The sequence below is a fragment of the Papilio xuthus genome, unplaced genomic scaffold (genome assembly GCF_000836235.2).
Source record: "Papilio xuthus unplaced genomic scaffold, Pxut_1.1 DF827597.1, whole genome shotgun sequence".
In the NCBI taxonomy this organism is placed as follows: Eukaryota; Metazoa; Arthropoda; class Insecta; order Lepidoptera; family Papilionidae; genus Papilio; species Papilio xuthus.
In genome coordinates this window covers 3,078,930-3,101,120 of record NW_013531052.1, presented here as the reverse complement: position 1 = coordinate 3,101,120, position 22,191 = coordinate 3,078,930, and the positions used below count along the sequence as shown (strand labels likewise).

Sequence of the window (22,191 nt, the reverse complement as noted above, 5' to 3'; positions counted from 1 at the left end):
TTGTGATTTAAAAATTTATAATTTCTTTATATTTAAAGTTTAGATAATAAATAAACAACAATTTAATTAAGTTATTTGAAGTATGTAATTTAAAATTTACAATTTATTTGTATTCATCATGAAAACACCCCCCCCCCCCCCCGACAACGATGTCCTCCGCCGTCCGCCATTAAACTTTCATTCTCTCATATAACAAACGAAATTTTTTATGATATTATTATATTTAAAATCTAACCTTATTTGGTAAGAATATTGTAGTTTCAGTGTGAATTGTGGGATTAAGTGTATAATAATTTTGAGAGTTCGAAAGCTGATGTTTTCTTCTAAGAAGATTTCCAAGAACCATGTGGTAATTACATTGTGTTTTTTAGTATTATATTTTGTATTTTTTGTTGTTTTGACTATCTCATCATATTCTATCTCACTACATATCAAATAAAGTATCAATGACTATACTTGATATTTTATGTACGTAAATAAATCTTATTCCATATTTACGTTAAAATGTTGCTAAATGTTTTTATATTCGTAATTACTTAGTAAAAGTCAATGAAATGAAAGTTCGCTTTGAAATTGTATAGAAGTTCTAAATAACATAAAAGGTAATGCTTTATAAAACCGAATCAAGCCAAATTTCCATTACATATGTCTTAAACGATAGGGAATATTCTTACACTGTTTTGGAAGTTTTTTTTTGGAGTCGTAACTTAAGTTGAAAAAAAAACCAAGAAAACTACATAGGGTAAGTTAAGTTTGGAACAATAGAAAAGCGCAGGATAAGTAAAGCTAGGTTTATAACATGTAATAAAACACCAAAAGCAAACTGGAAAGGTTAGGTTTGGAACATTTTTAATACCATAAAAAAACATCGAAAAAGCGAAAATATTTTCTATTATAACATGTGATTTTATAAAAATTGTGAGTGTCAGCATACCTGTTACAAAACTGAAAACATATGAAACAATTTTAATATCTTAATGAAATAAATTAAGACCCCGAAAAAAAATCTTCATAGCAATATATTCATCTTCAGCAATCTTCATAGCAATAATACTCATGATGATCATTTCCTAAAGTTTAAAATTGATTTTATGAAAACTTGGTTTGATTCGCTGTTGTAAAGTTGTTCCAAATAAAATTATTATTCAAATGTTAAAAGACTTTGTTTATTGTTGTGTTTGGGTTGGACTTTAAAATGGGAGTGTGACTCACTTTCCAATGACAAATTGACCGAAATTTATTATTAAAAAGTACACATCTTTAGGTTTGTTTATAATAAAATTATGAATAACATCAACAATATGTGATTTAATAAAAATAAAGATATCTGTAATAGTTTATTTTTCTATTTAAACTAAGTTACCAGCAGTTACATCCAACCACTGAAGTTTTTGTAACTTATTAAATTATAAGAATAAGCTTTACAGTTATAATTAACTACAAAGGAAGAACATTGTATGAACAACTTATCAATTTTTAATACTTTCTGTTTTTAGGTGTGAAACAAGTAAAAAGCAGTAGAAAACATAATCTATGGATTCACAGAAATAGAATTTGAACAAAGATAAAATTCTACATTCTATTCATATTTAAAAGAACTAAATGTTGAACTAGAACTTATGACCTTTTGCTGATTGCTGAAAAGTAAATTTACAACAAAAATTGATGAAAATAACATAAAAGTAAGTACAAGACATATGCCAAATTCTACATGGTAAGTGGTAAATATTAAGTATTAATAATAATTCCCAAAGCACATATTTCCAGCAATTATTTGAACAATTTTAACCTTTTAAATTGGCTTGATATTTAGTATGATATGGTTTGCTCGAAACATGAAAAAGATTCAATAATAAAAATTAACTTAAACATTATTTAGGTTGTGTGTAGGATATCTCTCTATTATTGTTTCAAATATTGTAGATTAAACTGTAAATTGGTCATGTCATGACAAGTTTTTCAAACTAATTTGATTTATGATTCTATCATAGACATTTCACAAAAATGGGCAGGCAATAAAAGTTCCAAAAAATCTGTACCTGTAAAAACTAATCATCATTTTTACATGGTTTGTGAGTTCCATCATTGTAGAGAATTGAATTTCAAAGAAGTTTTGTAAGTAAATGGGGAGAAATCTATATAATCAAAGAAAACCAGTTTTTTTTTAATAAGGTATGTAATTAGGTGAAAAGCAATAATTAAATTGATGTTGATTATGTTCATACTGTTGCAGATGAATGATTGCACCTCTTCAAGTTCTACAGAATTATTAAATGAAGGAATCTGCTTCAGAATTGCTGACTGCATGTCGCTGCAACATCTGTGCTACAAAGTTTGACTGTTTAAAATATTGTAATTCTAAACTAAATTTTGAAAAATAACTTATTATATAGAGTAGTTTAACCGCAAATCTAAAAAAGAGTCACCATGTTGCAGGAAATGCACTAGCATAATAACTATATTAATGTCATTATTGATATATAGATGTGTAACCTATACATTATTTATATTATAATTTAGTGTTTTATATTAGTTTGATGTTAATATTATGACAATTTTTAGAAATATGTATTAGACTTTAATATAAAATATACACTAACATAATAAGATTTTCTCGAAATTGGGAAATGCAGTGTATAGAAAATAAAAATATACTAAAATATAGGGAATTAAGTATCAAGTACAAAAGATAAAAAAAAAAAACCATTTAGTGAAAAATATGAAACAAAATTAATTTATTAAATTTGGATTTTACAAATGTCACACCTTATTATAGATCTTATACTTTTTTTGAACTAAGTAATAAAAAATAAACAGAGATTGTATACAATTTTCTTACAAGTAATTTAAATTTCAACACAGGTACTTTTCCCCAAAATGATGCCTCCTAAGCTCATTATTTTTCCTCGTTAAGGAATCTATAGGTTACACATCTATGGAGAATAGTAATAACAAAAGAGTTAAAATGCGGAATCTTTAGGTTCATGATAATTTTATGAATTTATTTGAGAAGTAAAACTTAAATATTGTATTCTATTTTTACAGTACATAATATTTAACATGACTTGTACATTTGCAATGTTTTGATAGGAAAAGTTTGGATTAGGGGACTATTTGGAGCGTCGGCAGTGCAGTTGGCGCTTGACCGGATCATATTTTACATATCCAGGTACGATCTCCGCTATATAGTAATGAGTTCTTCGAATTTCATGATAACATCCATCAGACATTCTTACTGTAATTACAAATTGCATACAACTGCATAGAAATTCAAAGATATGTGCGAAGTCAACTAAGCCTCACTGGCTCTGCATTGTTGAATAAGACCTAGTCGCATTCTTGAGGGTAGGCTCCGAGCTCCTCAGTGGAGTATAGTGTGTCCGTATAGTGAGCTTGATGATGACGATTTGTTTTGCTTCAATGCATATTGTCTTGTTAGCAATTTTCTAAATATTTTACCAACAGAGAGGAGCTAATCTCTTTCCAGTGTTATTCTTTTTCTCAAGACAAGAGTGGCACTACTACTCCAGTTCTATCAGAAAATATGATCTATCAAATAAACAAACTGGAACAAATAAGCATTTATCAAAGTTGGGGTATTTTGTTGGTGAACTAAACAATAATGGTATTATTACGAAAGCAATGAGCATTATGTTGCGTTCTTAAAATATGTTCGCTTTAGTCAGAAGATTAAATAAAGTTGCAATTAACGAAATTGTTTTATTTTTCCAAAATTGTTTTCCCTCGGATAATACTTTCAAACGTCCAAACGGAAATTGACAGATTGATTTTTTTTAGGTTGGTAGCAACGTAGACTTGTTCATAATATTGCTAGCATTGAAAATGTCAATTTTTATTCTCCGTTTGTGTATCTAATTAGTCAAGAGTCCCGTCTCTTATTTTATATACTCTTTGGGCGCAAAGAGTATGGAAAGGACAGATACAAATTACGTTGCAACAACCAAAGATCGAGAAGAAAATGGTAATGTCTTGCATTAATTAAAAAATAAAGTAATGTAATATTCCGTTTTTATTCACGTTCTTACTTATTTTTCATTTACCTAATTCCCATTAATTTGCTTAGTATCGATTTTGTGCGTGAAAGTACAATAACCATAGACCAACAAAGACTATCAATATTCGATAACGATAACTTTGTAAACTTGGACTTGTCATCTCTAATCACTTATCATTTTCTCCCAAACAAAAAATGTTAGCAATCTAGTTACTACAAATTCCAGACTTATGAAATTTGTTCAATTAATCTAAATAGCAGGATCAAGTTTTAAATACAAGGTGAGGCACCATGGAGGCGGTTCCAAAATTACCTTTGATCAGTTTTGAATTGAAAGTAAGCCCTGAGAATACTCATTTTGGACCTAAACTAAAACAGGTAAACTGAACGTATTGTTATTTTTGTTGTCATCTTAATATTTAGATCTTTGTTTTTATATTCCTTGTATACTTTAGTATATAGCAGAGGCGTATAGAGAAGATCCTGATAGCTATGGAAACGAAATACATCAATTGGAAGGCTTGCGATCGGCCGCCGTGAGAGCAACTATTGACGCAGCAGGTCTTAGTTCCCTGAACCGATATTTTTGTCAGCTGAGGGCAATGCAGAGCCGATTTCCAATGGCAAAAGGTCAACCAGTCGCCTGCACTTTTGCTTGGTAATAACTTAATTAGATTATAGACAATACACTGAGACATATTGATCTTTTGTTGTCCTACTTTACAATTGTCAATTATGCTTGTATGAGTTGCATCACATTTTATGTAGGAAAATAATACACTAAGATTCCATGAAGATTGTAAATACATAGAAACAATTTTTTCCTACATTATTAAATGCAAAGTTAACCTTTTTTTAAGTTGATGTCATAATATTTTTGATAAAAAGGTTTCGATTCAATTTTAACATTAAAAACAGGTCATATTAATGCAAAAATAATATGAATGTCTAAATCAGTGTTAATGAAATAGTTTAATGAATGTAATATAATTTTAGGAAGGACCTTTATGCAAATATGAGTTGCTCTTTAGCCGACATTCGGTTTGAGATGGCGAGCATCTTGTACAACATTGGAGCACTCCATACCCAGTTAGGTGCAGCAGAGGCCCGTACCACACCTGATAGTTTGAAAGCAGCCTGCACCCACTATCAGCAGGCTGCTTGGGCTTTCAACCACCTGAAAGAACAGTTCCCTCAGCCACCTGGTGCTGATGTATCCTCTGAAATACTGTCGCTATTACAAGAAATATGCTTTGCACAGGCCCAAGAATGTATTTTGAATAAAAGTATTCAGGATACCAGAAAACCTAGTGTTATCGGTAAGTTAGATTTCATTTTAGTATATTTTCTGAAGTATGTACATTTTAAGTGTCTTTAAGGTTTCCGAAGTTTGATAATTTAACAGCTCTCATTATTGCAAGGTTTGAGTATAGAAAGTGTTGTTCCATAACTGAAAAATAATTCCAGGTGCGGTAGCAACTCAAGTTTTATTATTTTACAAAAACTCCTTGGCTCATCTAGGACCATCATCGGGGACTGATAATATTCATGAAATAATTGGCACAAAGCTATACAACCAGTGGCATCGGTACCTGTCTTTTAAAGCAGCGTACATTGGCTGCATTGTTTGTTTATATCAAGGTATGAATCATCTATGACAAAGACGTTTTGATAAGATATAAACGTCAAATATACATACTATTATGCGAACACCATGTCTTTGTTGTGAATAACCATTCATGATGTTAAACATCACAATGTGATGCAAAATAATTTTTACTTTTGCCTAATTTTAAATACAAAGTGACACTTTGAAATTTATGATTATACTGGCTTCGCCCAACCTTAGTATTTGCGCGGAATTAAAAAAAAAATATTAGACTATGTGTTCCTACAAACTAAGTTCTTTTCATCAAGATCCATTGAGCAATTCTGGAGATACCTTCTAACAAACATCCATCCATCCATCTACCTGAAGATGCGCAATTAGTAGGATTAGTAACATTCCTCATTATAAAATTTGAATATATATTTTTAAGGACTGAATGCAGAAGAACAACAGAAGTTTGGAGAAAGAGTGGCTTATTACCAACAGTCGGTAGATAAACTAGCAGAAGCGAGGAAACTCGCTAAATACATAGAACCTGTGCAAGTGACACAAGAAGCATTGACATTCACTAACGATGTTGTTGAGGGAAAGAGGAAGGCTGCTAAGAATGAAAATGAGTTTATTTATCATGAGGAAGTGCCCGAAAAAGATTTGTTGATGGATTTAAAGCCGGCTTGTCTTGTTAAAGCTGTGCCTATCAATTTCAATGACCCTGAGGTACTGAAATTTAAATATTTATAGCATAAACTTTATAGTTTCTAATATAATTTCATTTTTTTCGCATTTTTTTATTCCTTTTTTTGAGACAAACAATCTTGATTCAACTGATTTCTAGGAATTTGGTCTATCAATTTTAAAATATCGGCAGGATGAAAACTATTTTTGTGGTCCCTATCTATTAACAAATTATATAATTAATTCAGTTTGAAAGAGGTCTAATAGGAAATATGAACATTTCCAATTGAACTTTACACTTTCAGATCTCCGGTAACGACATTTTCAGTAGGTTAGTACCGATGGGTGCGCACGAAGCTGCCTCGTTGTACTCTGAGGAGAAGGCCAAGCTACTCCGACTGGTCGTCAGCCAAGTTGATGCTAAGAATACTGAACTGACAGAATTCATGTCCTCGTTGCAAATTGATCAGCTGGAAGTACTCGATTCTGATCAGAAGTAAGTTTGTAAACTGACAATAATTCGGATTTACCCATCAGATTTTAGGGCATTGTTAATTTTTATTCTATTTTTTTTAATAGGATACCTCAAGATATTGTAGACAGATGTGCGGCCATGAACGCTAAAACGGAAATAATTCAATCTTTAGTCGATTCCATGAACAACTTGGCTGAAGTGATCAGTGATGTTGAACATTCTCTTTCTGAAATAAAAGGAATTATTCAAGTAAGTATTTTAACTCAGTTAATATTAAATAGCTTATTGTCTTTGTATCATAAGGTGTCAAACTAGTAAGCGGTCATCTGAATTCGCCGAAATAGCGAAGCAACCGTGGCCTTGACATGCGCAAATGGAAAAACGTGGCCTACCTTTTATTGACACAGAGGGAGACTCACAAAAATACGATATTTCCTTTTCCTATGCGTCCCCTCTGTCATATCTACTTCTCTTTCAAATCCTTATAAGAAAACGATGAGAAAGGAAAGGGACTAAAATCAAGAAAGTTCCTTATAGACTATTACTTTAAATGTAGGAAAATAGTAGATTTAAATTTATTTTTCAAATAACGCCTTTGAGTCCACCGCTTAGTATCAGATTTTTTTTTTAGGAGGAGACATTAAAAGAAAAGGAATACCAGAAAGTAATGGGTCCACGTCCCCCGTCGATAGTTCAGACGGAGATTTCCCGAGAGTTCCACAAGTACCAAGAAGCACATACAAGGACCAACGAGAGTAACCAGGTGCTTCACAAGGCGATGACCCTGCATATTGCCAACCTGAAACTGTTGTCGCAACCCCTCGACGTGTTGCAAGCCAAGATACCCAGTATTGATAATATAGGTTTGTAGTGTAACATTTTATTCTTATATCTATATAAGCTCAACGTTGATATTTGATATCTTTTTGAACATATTCAGTCATCTTCCTACTCCTCCACCTGATGGGTTTTTTTATTCGTCATTTCTGTCGTGGGAGTGCTCATTTTAATCAAGTCCTAGGCGTGTCCCTACCGATTATTGGGTTAACTCATAAAATTAGAAATTATTGAAAATTGTAAAATTAAAGTTTGCAATGCAACAGTAAGGCTTCTCGTACACATGATCTTAGTGGGAAAAGTCTGCAATTTCCTTGCGACGTAACCAAGTTAGTTGTTAATGATTTGTGCAGAGGGTTTGGACCGGGACACGATGAAGGAGATGCGTCGCGTGGTGGGCAAGGCGCGCGAGATGCAGACGCAGCGGGACGCGCTCGTGCAGCAGCTACGTGCCGCGCTCACCGCTGATGACGTCACCGCCAAGCTGCTCGCGCGCACCAACGACTCCGCCGACGACATCTTCCGCGAGGAGATTGAGAAGCACGCACCAAAGGTAACACTGCCGCGACACTAACATAAATATTGTCATCTCTCTCATTCTCTTTAGAATAAAAAGAGACAACAAGATATTGCTTTATCTGTACAGGTATTCATTTGATATTGCACATTTAAATGACATTACTACTTTTTTTGCTGCCGTGGAAACCAGTCTTTAGCTAATAACTTTAGTAAGATACTAAGTTAAATCATTACACTCGTATACTGTTATTAGTTATTTTTCATGTATGTATTATATATTCTATAAAATTATTGGAATCATGTAAATTTTACTACATTTTTTTCAACGTTTAGGTGAAAATAATAGAACAGAACTTAGCGGCTCAGGAGAACATAATCAACAAGCTGACGACGCTGTACGCCACGTACGCGGATTCGCGGCGCATGCTCGCTGACGTGCTGCGGAAGAGAGACGGACTTATCAATGGTCAGTGTAGTGTGAGCGAGTACGATGACGTATCGAAGTTGTTTATTATATAGATTTTTATTTTAGCGGTTGCAAGTATACAAATCTAGACACAGTTTATCATCGCCTAGTATCATTAGTATATAAATATAGACTTAAGAAATAGGCAGATATGACCCATGTATATTTGTCAAGTAATGATTTAGACGTTCTCTTAAGGTTATAAAAGTGTTTATTTTTTTCCTATAGCTCTAGTAACATCATACGACGCGTACGAGGAGCTGCTGGGCAAGTCACAGAAGGGTCTGGAGTTCTACCGCAAGCTGTCGCACAATGTGACGCAACTGCTGGCTCGTCTGCGCAGCACCTGTCAGGTGCTGCACGAGGAGCGCCAGCAGATGCTCGCCAACCAGAATAATAAAGGTATATTGTATTATATCAATAAAAATTACAGTTTTATAGACAAATTAAAAAAAATAACAGTGGTAGAGTCCGTTTTAACATCTTCGCACGAATCGGCCCGACTCGCCCGGTGAAATACCACGACCACACAGAAGACAGGCGTGAAGTGGAAGCAATTCCGCGTGCAGTCTGATGAGTGTGTGTCCCTGAGGCCTAATTCAGTCCTCTTTCCCTTCCCACCCTTTTTCCTATAAGGGAAGGATGGGAAGTGGAAGTGGACTTTCCGGATGAGAGGATGCATGAGAAGGGAAAATATTTTCTTTCTGTGCATCTCCTCCGTCGATTAAAGGTAGGTAACGCATATGCAATTGCGTATGTCTATGGGCAACGGTCACTTCGCTATTTCAGCGATTTCAGGTGGCCGCTCGCTCGTTTGCCACCTTGTGATATAAAAAAAAATACTACAGACAAATGTAAGACTTAAATAGTTAAAGACGCATAGATAGATTTTTCTACATACTGTACGTCTTCTCACCTGCCAAATCTATTTTCCCTTGCCATACATCTTACATAGTGTTATTAATATTATAAATGTTTAGATTAGATTAATAGATGTTTGTTAGATGGTATCATTGAAACAGCTCCACGGATTTTGATATAATTTGAAACAGATGTAGAACATAGTCTGAAAGAACACAAAGGCTAGTAATTAAGTTTTTATTTAAATAAAAGGGAACGGAGTCGCGTGCGACAGCTAGTCCAGAATAAGTTGGGATGGGAATCATTCTTATTTATTTTAATGTAATTCTATAGCTGGCAGCGTACCACCGGCAAGCACTGCATCTGCAGCAAAAACTCCAGACACGATTCCTATACCATTAAGTACAACAGCCACACCAAAACTTAAAGATTATCTGCCTTATATGAAGAACCGGGGTCTGGCGAGAAGCCGTACTCCTCAAGGTAACGTATTTAACTAAACTTTATGTAACCAGTTAATTTAATTATTTAGTTAAAATTATTCTTGCGATCAATAAATCATAAGTTATAAAAAGTATGAATTGTGTTTTAGCCCAAGTTGATCCTTTACCAGCTGAAACTTATTACCCAGAATCTATTTATCCCACTTCAGTCAGACCAGCGCCTGTCGGATCTGAAGGTAATTATACTGATACATTTAAATTACATTTTTTAGTAAAAAAAAATACTAAAATGATAAATTTCATTATATTGTTTCAGCTACAGATATGACACAAATGAGTTTACCAGATGGTGTAGTACCATCCGCGATGCATAATTTACAAAATCCTTACGGACGTTACGGCACTCCGTACGCTCCGAGCGAAGTTGACCCTTATGCTGGTCAACATACATACGCATATCCCGTGCCTGGGAAAGCTAACGTCGACAAACCTATAGATGATATGTCCACATACAGCTATACATCTTACACACCGCCGCAGTACTCCAGTATGGCCGACCCTCAGACTTATACGAATCCGTATTACTCCGCCACTCACAATAATGCTACGATTCTCACAGATTCTCAAGGTTCTATTAACTACCAAAATATCAATCAAGCGAACCCGAACGCGAACACGAACGTGCAACCTTATAATGTATACGATCCGTATTCGCACGTGAGCCAAGCTGGTCCTATACCAGATAGTATGTCGATGTATAATTCGGCGAATCAAGAACAGTTGACGGCGAACTTTGCCCAGATGCAAGTCACCGCACCGCTCAATCAACAGAACAAATCTGAATCCTCCACCAACTTGGGTACTGAATATTCGCAAACGTTTTACACGATGCAGTACCAACATGTGCCCTCAGCCAACATGGCCACGTACAGCCACGCGCCTCAGGACTCCCAAACGAGCAGCGTTTCCTCCCAGCTGCCTTCAGAATATAGTTTAAATTATAACTACACCGCAGAAATGGCTAACCAGTACCCACAAAATATTCAACCGAATGTATCCAGTGCGTATGGTACCCAGTATCAAGATACTGCAAACATATCGCAAAATTACATGTATACAAACGCGGAGAGCTCCGTTACTTCTACTACTTGTGTTGTCAACGCTCCAGTCACTGTCTCTAATCCTTACAGTGTCCCCGCTGAGCCTAATCCGGAATACAATACTTCAATGTCACAACTTGAGGCATTGGACAAACCTATCAAGTCACATGTCACTGGAGAAGCATTGTCATCCATGGATATCCAATCGAGCTATCAGAATTATACAACCGGCTTAAATGCCTCGAATGACCCAAACTATCAAAATCCTAATACCTATTACCAGGATCAAAATTATCAAAATCATCCGGGATACACTTTTAACAATTCCACCGGTAGTTATGACTACAACTATGGATCACAGAATTCGTATTCCAACTATGGAGGTGTCGAGCAAACGAATATGGACCCTCAGTTAACTGGCAAAGATCCAAATTGGAATCAACAAACGATGTACACAAATGCAGGAGTGTGTAACACAGTGCAGTCACCTTCGGACAATCCTCAGATACAACAGGTCTCTAATGAACATCCGATTAATACTCAGATATACTATAATCATCCTTATGGCTATCAAAATAACCAAGTGCCTAATGCCAGTCAGCCTAACGTAGCTCCTCAACAGAACTTTCCGGAAGCAACAAATTACACTTCAGAAATGAATCACTCTACATATATGCAGTCCGGAGTTGTTCCCGGAACAAATGTCACTTATATTGATAATCAAGGTAAGATATTGTAATCATTTTTACAGCGATTTGTATAATTTTTAACCGAATTTATTGTAATATAGTTAGCAATAAAGATTTGTTTACAAGAAAATGCATTTTATTTATAAAAATAATTCTTCCTTTTTAGTTTCACCACCGAAAGAAAAAAAAATCGAACGAAACATCGAGACGAAGAAGGAGAATGCAGTAATAAAGACAGTCGAATCGGAGCCTGAAGTGAAACAGACTGAAGAGAAATTGGAAGTAAAATCTGAACCGTCTGCTTTTGATTTACTCTCTGATATAGATTTCAATGTAGATTACAAGCCATTGATGCCTGAAATAAAAGTGCCTCAAGTATCTGATAAAGTTGTTATAAAACCAACTATCGTACCAAAACTAGAACCTATATCTAAACCGGTACCAAAGGAAGAAACTATAGAACGTCCAGCAAAACAAGATATCTTCTCCGATCCAAGTTTGTTGAACAAATTCACACAGGAAGTGAAACAATTGCAGAATATGACTGATTCATTGACAAATAGAACTATAGGGGGTGTTACTATTTTAGATGCTAAATGGAAGATGTTACAGGATGTTCAGGTTAGAAGCATTTTTATATCTTGCTTCTTATCTTATTAATATTATAAATGCGAATGTATAGATGGATGTAGAAGAAATTCCAGAACTTCTAAACTGTTGAATTTTGTATAGATGTAGAACATAGTCTGGAAGAACACATAGTTTCGTGTTGGTCGCGGGCGACAGCTACTTTTGTTAATAATTAATTTAACTTTTGATTTGTAGCAAGCAGTGTTTTTTTTTTGCCAAAATTATAGGTTTTACTATGTTTTTAGATGAAAGAAAACATGAGTCGAACGAAAACAGTTGCTATGCAGTATTCTGAAGGAAATATTGCATCTGCAGTTGTACCTTACGATGACTCTATGGTCGTGCTTAAATCTGATCCTGATGCTTACATCAATGCTTCTTATTATAAGGTATTTTAAACTTTATACAGCATATAATTAAAGCTTAAAATCACGTGAAGTGCTACATTTTCGATAGCAGGTTTAAAATTGTAAAACTTTTTTTTTATAGCAATTGTCTCCATGGTGTATACCTCTAATGATATCAAAATGTCCGACGGAAAATGACGCCGGAACATTCTGGAAGGCAATTCTCGAATACAAGATTGCGTGCGTTGTTTGCTTGTTGAGTGAGATTGAGGTAAGATGGATCTACCATACATTTTTAAGATTTCATAAAAATATTATTTATATAGCAATATACAAAAAAAAACATATTTTGTTAACTTTTTTTGCATACGATACAAACGTTTTTTTTTATTTATGCCTAGGTGTCAAATTGAAAACTATCGAATTTACCGATTCTGCCTAAACTTTGTAGGGAAAGTACCGGATGCGTGCGGTCATATTACAGGCTACTTTTTTTTTTAATTCTGCGCTGACGAAGTCGCGGTCGACAGTTAGTATTTACATATATTTAACCGTAGACGTATTAATAATGATAGTTTTTATTTCAGATGCAAGGTAAATCATACTGGCCAACAGGAAAGGGCCAATCCCTAGACCTGGGCGGTGTGAGGGTAACTCTGGAGGAAGTGACTTGCACCGTGCACTGGACAGAGAGAATCCTGATCCTGAGCAACGGGAAAACAGTTCACAATGTCACTCATTACCAGATTAATGTGTTTCCAGCCAAGTAAGTGTAATCATTAACTAGATTGGATTGTTTAATTTTGTTAATTGTGTTTGGTAAGCTTTGGTTTTTTATTTGTATGTCAAGTGCATGTGTTTCCGACTGCTATTGTCATTAAAGTAGCTTAGAAAGTTCTATAAAATCTTTCGTTTCGTGACCAAAAGGAATTGTTTCATACTATCTTATATGTATGAAGAAACGGTATATCAAAGTTAATTGATAGTAAGCCAAAGTGCATCTTCTTACTAGATATAGGCATAGTTACATGTCATTTTAAGGTGCACTGCGCGCTGCGTAGTTCTCTCGCATCCATGGTATGCCCTTACATTCCAATCTGAGCCGCTGCAATGTTTGTACAGTTTGAGTTGTGATGCAAGTGGATATGTGGTTGTGGTTCAGTATATCATGCAGCGGGCTGGTGGTGGTGTGCGAGCGCGTGATGTCGCGCACGTACTCGGGGCGGGTGAGCAACCAGTTGCGCGGCGCGTGCCTGCAGTGCGGCGCGGGCGCAGGTCGCAGCGCGCTGCTCGCCGTGCTGCTCCTCGCCATGTGCCAGGTGCGCGCCGGTGACGTCGCACTCTGCGGTAATATAGCTTTCTCTATTTCTAATTCTATTTAATAAAATAACGTAAAATATAAGTATAAACTGTAAAACATTGTTATGTAAATGCGATATCATTCATTTATATGGAAGATAATGGGAAACTAGTAAATAGGCTAGCTGGAAGTGACCGCTAACCAATATTACCAGTATTTACTTCTAACAGAAAATTAAATTAAAAACTTTTTCTGTTACCTCATTTACTAATATTAAAAATATGAATGTTTGGATGTATGGATAGATGGATGTTTGTTAGAAGGTACCTCCAGAACAGCTCAATAGTTTATATGTACAATTTCACGCGGACGGAGTTGCGGGAGACGGCTATTCTTTCGTGACTTCTTTAGTCATACGACATTAGCATCAGTCCTGCAATAGCTGATGCCACTATATTCATTAAAAATATTTAAACCCCACTTTAGATATGTTGGAGAATGCGTGCATAAATCTGTACAAGCATCGCACCAATGTGCTGGAGGACACCAAATACTTGGCGGACGCCTACAAAAGTGTCCTCTTCTACGCGCAAGGCGTCCTCTGCTCCGGTGAGATATTTTTACATTTGTAACCTTTAATTGTTTCTTAAATACATATTTTAGTGTAGATTCTCGTACTAAAACTACTATAAGGCATTCCTTAGTGATAACGACTTGACTTACAGGATTTTTTTTAAGTTTTATATTTAATGCACGTGCAAAATGTGGTATGACGGTATTACAGTTGAACCTGGATAATGGAGTACTAGATGAGCGAGAAAACACTATAAACAAAAAAAATGTCGCGGTTTCTTGGACTCTCGCTTATCCAGGTTCGACTGTCAATGTTATTGTTTATTTAAAACGAAAAACAAGTAAATGGACACATGTATAATTTACTAATAGCTTCAATAGTTGGATTAAATTAACTTATCACCGAATTAACTTGTTATTGACGTTGTTGAAAACAATAAACTCGCTGTTGATGTTTACTTAAAAATTGACGGCGGATTTCGTGACTCGAATAGTTTACTTTTTACTACGTAGTTGTTTGTTTTTCGACTTTGTAGTTTACAAAATACTGTGAGCAAAAAAACTGTCAAAAAAGACAAAATCAATGCACGAAATTAAGAATTTAATGGAATAAATTATTTGAAACAATGTCCAAAGAGATTGTTGTCTCCAATTTTATCAAGAGCATGAGAGAGAGAACGATATGTTACATCAGAGTAGACCCCACACTCATGGTATCATTTACTAGGTACCACAATGTTCAACGGAGAAGCGGTATCAATGCAAAGTGGGGCGGGAGTACTACCGCGAGGGCCTACCGCTGCGATATCCGCGGCTACCCCGAACACTACCCCTACAGGTAGTGATGCTACCGCTACCCGCGTACAGAAGTTCTCCCGTGAATCCTTCGAAGAGATGCGACAATCTCCCGGCCTTAAGAGCGGGGATATGAAGGACCCTCTCAATTTCCTAGACCCACTCTGGAGCCTGAAGAAAAAGTGATAATTTATGACCTTACAAATGTGATAATGTTTTAAATATATAGATTTTTTGCCAAAATTCCACTTGTTCAATATTTATTGCGTAGCTATAAACGATGAAAGTATTTTAAATTTTAATTTATTGATATCCCAGAATTTTGAAGTATCCACACACGTTAATATTAATATAGACATGACCTTACGTAATATCTTTTTCTTATTCGATTTTGAGCATAAATTACACAAGAAAAGCGAAACATATTAATGGTGCGTCGTATAAAAGGTTTGTGATACTTTGGGATCAAATATTACAAGCGCATCTATACATTTCTTTCGTTCAACACGTGGATAGTACATAGGTAGAGTTATTATAAAGCAAACATTTATTAGTTCAGTATATATGTATTAACCTGTTAATTACGAGAAATTATCATTAAATATAGACTTTGATATATGTAATTGGATTTGTAATTATGCGACTGAATTATATGTCGATCAAAGATATGACCTTAAGGTCAAAGTCAAAGTTCCTTCAGTTCTCAAGGATTGTCGCTTAATTTACTTCTCTTTCATTATTGGTTTCTGAGACCCGAATCTCTGTATATCGTCATCCTTCTCATTATCTTTGACAACAGAGAGATTTTGGTTTAAGAAACCCACGGTTACGAGAAAAGATCCATTTTGTTATATTAAAAGAACTTCGAATAGTGTCTTTCAAATTTTGAAACACTTGAACAAAAATGTATTGTCATCCCTTTCATTCTGTTTGTAAAGAACAGAGATAACAAGATAATTAAAACATCACAATCCAACATATGTAGAATTGAATTCCGTGCATCGTCGCAACAATAAAATCTTTTTCTACTTTATCCAATGCATCGCGTATTTGAATAAATCCTTGTTTCAACTTATATTTATACTTATAATATTTTCTATCAATGCTCGTGTTTTATCTCGAATTCAAGTGTATTCAAAGATTTAAAATATGCATTGCAATTTTACATTACCCATAAAAACCTCTGTCACATAAATTAAAAACGAAATTGTGCTTGTCTCATTCACTCTCATTGCATTTCAAATGTTGCTATCTCTTACAACACTAATACGTATTTTGAAATTATGATATTCAACAAAAAGTTGTTATTGCTAAAATTTATCTGATGTCAAAGTCCACAACTTTAGATTTATTTTATTTCAATTAAAAATACTAAACAAAACATATGTAAATACAAGCCAAAACACGTAAACAAATACAATATAAATATTATGTCTTGACTTTTGTTCTCTTTTTGAAATCGAGATAAGTTGCTTAGGAAATGGATCCTTGATTACATCCACAACTCTGTCTCACTTCTACATTCCTACAAGTTGGTTACGGCCGCTATAAAACTACGAGTATTCCTATGTTTATATCATTTTATATACAACAAATAATCATCCAAGTATTTCTTTTCGCATTCTCTACACTATTAACAAAAACACTATAAAACAAACTGTTTTTTAGTAAAGACTTACGTAATTTTCTCTAAACTAGTTCAGAAGATTTTTTTTAATTAGTTCGTCACACTGGACACCATCAAATTAAGAGTTAATAAAAACAAGTGGTATAATGTAAAATGTATTGGTAGAATAACGATATTATTAGCTAGGCTAATTATGCATTTTGTTCATAAAGGCTAGATTAGAATGAACTGATTTAATTATAATGTGATTATACATTGTACTCGTCATCGAGTGATTTGATTTCTTTCAAAATTTATCGGCAATATTAAATGAAAATTAAAATCAGACATTGTGAACCATTTACATTATATAGTATCGAATTTTGGACTTATGTGTATTAATTAAATTATATAATTAATCGCTGTGTAATGTTTACATGTATTAATCAATAAAAAAACTTATAAACGAGCTGTTATTTTATTTCAATCCTGAGCTACTGTCCGTTTATCAAAGAGCGAACTTCAATCAACTTGATAAGATAAACTGTAATAAAATAGTTCAATATCAATAATTACCTTATCAGTATTAAAAGGCGATTGCCATTTTTCATTTACGAATTTCAAGTGTAAGGATACAGTACGTTTCGGTTTGTGTTTTCAAAGTTTGGATAGTTGTGAATTAGTGCAATTTTAAAAATAAACGCGCAATTACGGATTATTAGTATTTGTTGTGTTAGTGTCTATAATTTAATTTTTTCGATAAGTAAAGAACACTTTTTTATCGATGTTGCCATAACGACGGTTACCGGCAATGCAGTGGTTCAGTGTTGGTTTAGCGCCTTAATGATGAAGGAAGTAATGCGGCCCGGGCCCGCGGTAGGGACGGAGAGCATCTTGGATTGGATCCGGAGCCGGGAGGTTGCGGAGAAGTGCGCCCGTGTACGCCGCCGGCCGCCAGTCCGGCACGAGCCTTCGTCGTGAATGTACGTCGTGTGTGTTCGTCAAGCGAGCGGTCGCGCACGCGCTCTCGCGATCTAAACCACGCAAAACAATTCGAAACAAATTTTTACACCACCCACTTAAAAAACGCAAACAATTTGACAGTGACGTTTCAGTGGACGCGATGACAGTTCAGCACGTAGTGTATTAATGTAAACGCAAATTTCAATATTCCGTATCACAAATTTACAGTGCCGCGTGAAATAGAACAAATTCATGGTGAACAAAATTGACCTGTGTTGTGCATATATTGCAGTGTGTAAACATTAGAATGCCACCGATAGCTGCCGGGTAGCGCGATGATGCGCAAGGAGGGTGCCGGCGCGCCCGGGGCCGACGTCTCCCTGGACGCTTACGATTGCTTAAATCTCCAGCAGATTCTTCAGGCGTTCAACTCGACCATCGGCGAGGAGTACGCTTGGGCCTTGTTCTATCAGGCCGCCAAGTGTTTTCAGAAATGTCTCGCTGACGGCTCGACCTGTTACCTGGCAACGGAGCCAAGGCATCTGTTGCTGCATAAAGATGGCTTCGTGCATCCGAACACGCTCACGCATCCAGGAGGTAAGCAGAAACAAACATTACAACTAAACGCAATAAACTAGTTTGTAAAAATGCACTTAACCAATTGCTTTTTATTCGTATTTAATTTGGTTTTCAATAACCATATAATTATTTTTATTTTCCATAAATAATAACATTATGTAGTGATGGGACCTGTGATAATACGATAAGGTTGCTAATGAAAATTAACCCCTTAGTTTTCCAAATGCGTTTAGGTTTCCTAGTCTGGGGAAATGGGCAAACCTATTTTTGCAAAAGAAGAATCATTTAGGTTAAAATTGCGGGAGATTTATTTTATTCAAAAGAAACCTTTTATAAACAATTTAGCGATATGAAAATGATATCATCCATTTCTCTATACGTTACGTTTATCGTTGAATATTAATAGACATGATGTATTTGAATAAGTTTTGTTTTTTATTATCTTTTTTAAATGTAATGACCATGGCCTGTGGTCCATTTGGCATTTAATTATAATGATGACAGCGAATATGTTTATCTAAACTTGATTTCACCGGTTACGAACACAAGTGCCCATACGATATCAACTTTAAAAAAAACTGCTACACGTATATCGCACAATAAATAGTTACCTATACTACAGATTGCAACATTTTAAATACATGTTATATGTATTACTGGCATGATTTTTTATTACAATGCTTTAGTAAGCTTACATCGATGTTTCAGTTTTACCTTTTTTTTGCGCCGATCTATGACGATGATAATCGTTATATAATTATCATCATCCTGTAGCTATTCCAATGCCAGGTCGACGCACCAGGTCTTCTTCCTCCAGGTCGCTATACATCTAAGTACAGTTGAACTGAGCGAAGCGAGAATCCAAGGACCGTGATACGTTTCACGCTTGTAGAGGTTCTCTTTAACCCATGTTTTTCGCATATGAAGGTCGTTCTTTGGGACAAGTAAAATAAATCTCGTTTATAGAGGTTTCTTGATTTTCAGTTCTCGCTTACCAAGGTTGGACTGTATTTCGAAAATGAGAGAGAAAGAATAAAAATATATTCTTTGTAATATTAGATTATGATTGAGTTTCCACTGTCGAAAAATACATACAAAAACATTTTGTCATCCTAGAGGTCAAAATATACACTCAAACGCAATTTGCCTTCACGAAGTTATCAAATTAGGAGTTTAAAGTTAATATTACTGCCAAATTTGCTAACCTAGTTTGCAAAATTGTCCTTTTACTAAAAAAATAAATTTTGTTTATGGTCAAAATGGCGATTGTGTCATATTTAATTACAGCTTTGTTTTGCATAAACGGTGTTTAAGGTTATTTTATCTAAGTTTGATATAAGGTCAAGTGCTGGGTTATGATTAGAGACAACTGGATGGTTTGATTTGATTTAAAATATTGAACATTGATTTTAATTATTTTTTTTTGTAATCATTTATCAAATTAAATAAGCCACCCACGATGTATAGATTTCGTCAAAACTTTGTATGAACAGAAAAAACTTGTAAGAAACACGTACAACAGTGGTCTTGGTTGATGACACGATCATAATGACATCACATTAAAATAATAATTTCTCCCATATCGTTGATCGCCACATTTTTTTCTATGATTTTCTACCTGTCTATGTTATCCTGGTACATAAAAACTAAATTAAATTGTTACGCGTTAGCGCCGCCGTTATATATTAAAGTTACGATTATATAAGACACTCTATAAACGAGTCTAAATCACAGCAAGTACCTAGGTGTTATTTGTTAATATAACATAAGTGTACTCTTTAGACAATTAATCTTAGAAACAGATTACGTAATGTAACAAGGAACACTTTACAGCTTGAGTGTACTGATTATTTTGTAATTATATGTAAAAGGTTATAAATGGAAAAGTACTGTTTAAATTAGATAGTATTAAAATAAATCTTTTCTAAACAAAACAGTTGTAAATTCATCTTAAATTCTTAAGTAATAAGTTTCAAATTGCGGAAGTAGGAGTGTATATATATTTGTCTTCTACTTAATGTACCAAAATTATACCACTAACTTGTACACTGCGTTGCAAAATGAAAACCTCATCAACATATCGGGTTAAAAAGAAGTTTTTAATGCGATTATTGCACGGTTGGTCTGCAGCGTTAACTGTAGCCACAAGTCTCGACCTTGTGTCTGGTGCCCTCAACCTACATCGTAGTTACGTCTTCCACAGATTAAAAAATACATCCCTTTGATATTGTCGCACTGGCGTGTAACAAATTAATACTTTTATTTTATTACTCTAGATTCATCTGGCTTCTTTGTTGACTGTACTTCTTTTTGTGTTTTAAAAACACAGATAAATTTAGGGTACCTAGTTACATTTCGTTCTCACGAAATCTCAACTTAGTAACGAGCGTTCCAAGAAGATATGTCGTATTGTGAAACAGTTCCAGCAACTATGAATGTCCAGTGACAATTTCTATGTATTTAGAGCTTGGCATAGTTCTACTAAATCCTAGTTAAATTTTCGTTCTGATAACAATGTTTAAAATGAAATACAATTAACTGGGAATTTAAACTTAACACTTATTTTACTTCTTACTAATGTATTTATAAACGTGAAAGTTTAGATAGACTCCTTGTGCTTACGTTGGTGTTAATTATTATTGAAATTCTTAATTTTTATTGACGTAATCCAAAATCGTACAAATAACGTTCGGCAGTCACTTCAGAGCGAGACAAACGTAGTTTGTATGTACTTCCCATACGAACATTAACGTACATTTACTACTAAATATGTTCCCATATTGTGTATTTAAATTCAGTTTGAAATCTGATCTGACTTTTTCTTTTATGATTTGTCGTATGCTCGTACGGTAACGTTGCGACTATTTATGTACCACATGTGCGGTATGTTTATTATCAGTTGGCCTATTTTCTGTGAATTTAGTACCTGTCAATTCATATGAAGCCGCAGTAGACCTCTGAGCGTCAATTGGTGATAAATTTAGGAATCGGTACAGCGAAACGAGCTAACAGAAATTGTCGCGTACAACACGACAATTCTTAGCAATTTTGTTGATTTGACCTTATTACTGTACTATACATTCTGTTTATTAATAAAAAGTTTGGATCAATCTTACAAATATCGTCAATACGATCACGAAGTCGGAGGTTCGAATTCCGCCATTCGACTACTGCCGTAAACCAAATCCTAGCATAAGCATAGAGCTTAGTTGGAATGATTGGATGGATGGATGTTTGTTTGAAGGTATCACCAGAACGGCTGAACGAATCTCGATGAAATTTCACATGCATATAGAACAAAGTCTGGAAAAACACATAGGCTACTAATTATGTTTTTTTTATTCCGCGCGGACTGAGTCGCGGGCGACAGCTAGTTTACTATAAACCAGAATTGTTGACATAATCTCACTTTCTTGACGTTTTAAGATAACGTACTAGTTTGTTCTGTTTCGTTTATTTCTTTTTATCTAATTTCAACAACGCGATAAGAGTGAGTGCAATTTTATTTGTGCAATGAATAAAATAAAGAGAAGCATCCACTTTCAGTTGCGAGTAGCAGTGAGGGTCAAGTCAGGACGTGTTTGTTTGTTTGTTAAAGAATATTGTATTATCTTGATTACTTTCTCACTGAAAGTTTACTTCGAGAGAACAATAGTATTAGCTGCACATGGTGATTTTATACGGATTTTAACAGAAATCCATAAATGTT

At 34.7% G+C, this 22,191-nt stretch overlaps 2 protein-coding genes across 2 annotated transcripts in view; both read left to right on the top strand.

The window, feature by feature from the left end:
* The first annotated feature begins 4,157 nt into the window (after positions 1–4,157).
* On the top strand, positions 4,158–16,133 carry mop (tyrosine-protein phosphatase non-receptor type protein myopic). Its single transcript, XM_013312884.1, has 21 exons — positions 4,158–4,393; positions 4,471–4,673; positions 5,012–5,334; positions 5,483–5,656; positions 6,055–6,341; positions 6,605–6,795; positions 6,879–7,023; positions 7,406–7,637; positions 7,965–8,164; positions 8,464–8,596; positions 8,825–8,998; positions 9,791–9,940; positions 10,050–10,136; positions 10,217–11,725; positions 11,856–12,310; positions 12,565–12,708; positions 12,809–12,937; positions 13,254–13,432; positions 13,829–14,013; positions 14,453–14,575; positions 15,267–16,133. The coding sequence occupies exons 1-21, from the start codon at positions 4,307–4,309 to the stop codon at positions 15,518–15,520; spliced, it is 5,364 nt and encodes a 1,787-aa protein (XP_013168338.1). The 5' UTR covers positions 4,158–4,306; the 3' UTR covers positions 15,521–16,133.
* Positions 16,134–17,573: 1,440 nt separating this feature from the next.
* The window catches only part of spir (spire type actin nucleation factor), a 107,479-nt gene continuing 102,861 nt past the window's right edge, over positions 17,574–22,191 (top strand). Inside the window, exon 1 of the mRNA XM_013312853.1 lies at positions 17,574–18,500. Coding sequence (XP_013168307.1) covers positions 18,239–18,500 — 262 coding nt within the window. The 5' untranslated portion in view covers positions 17,574–18,238. The remainder of the gene's footprint in view (positions 18,501–22,191) is intronic.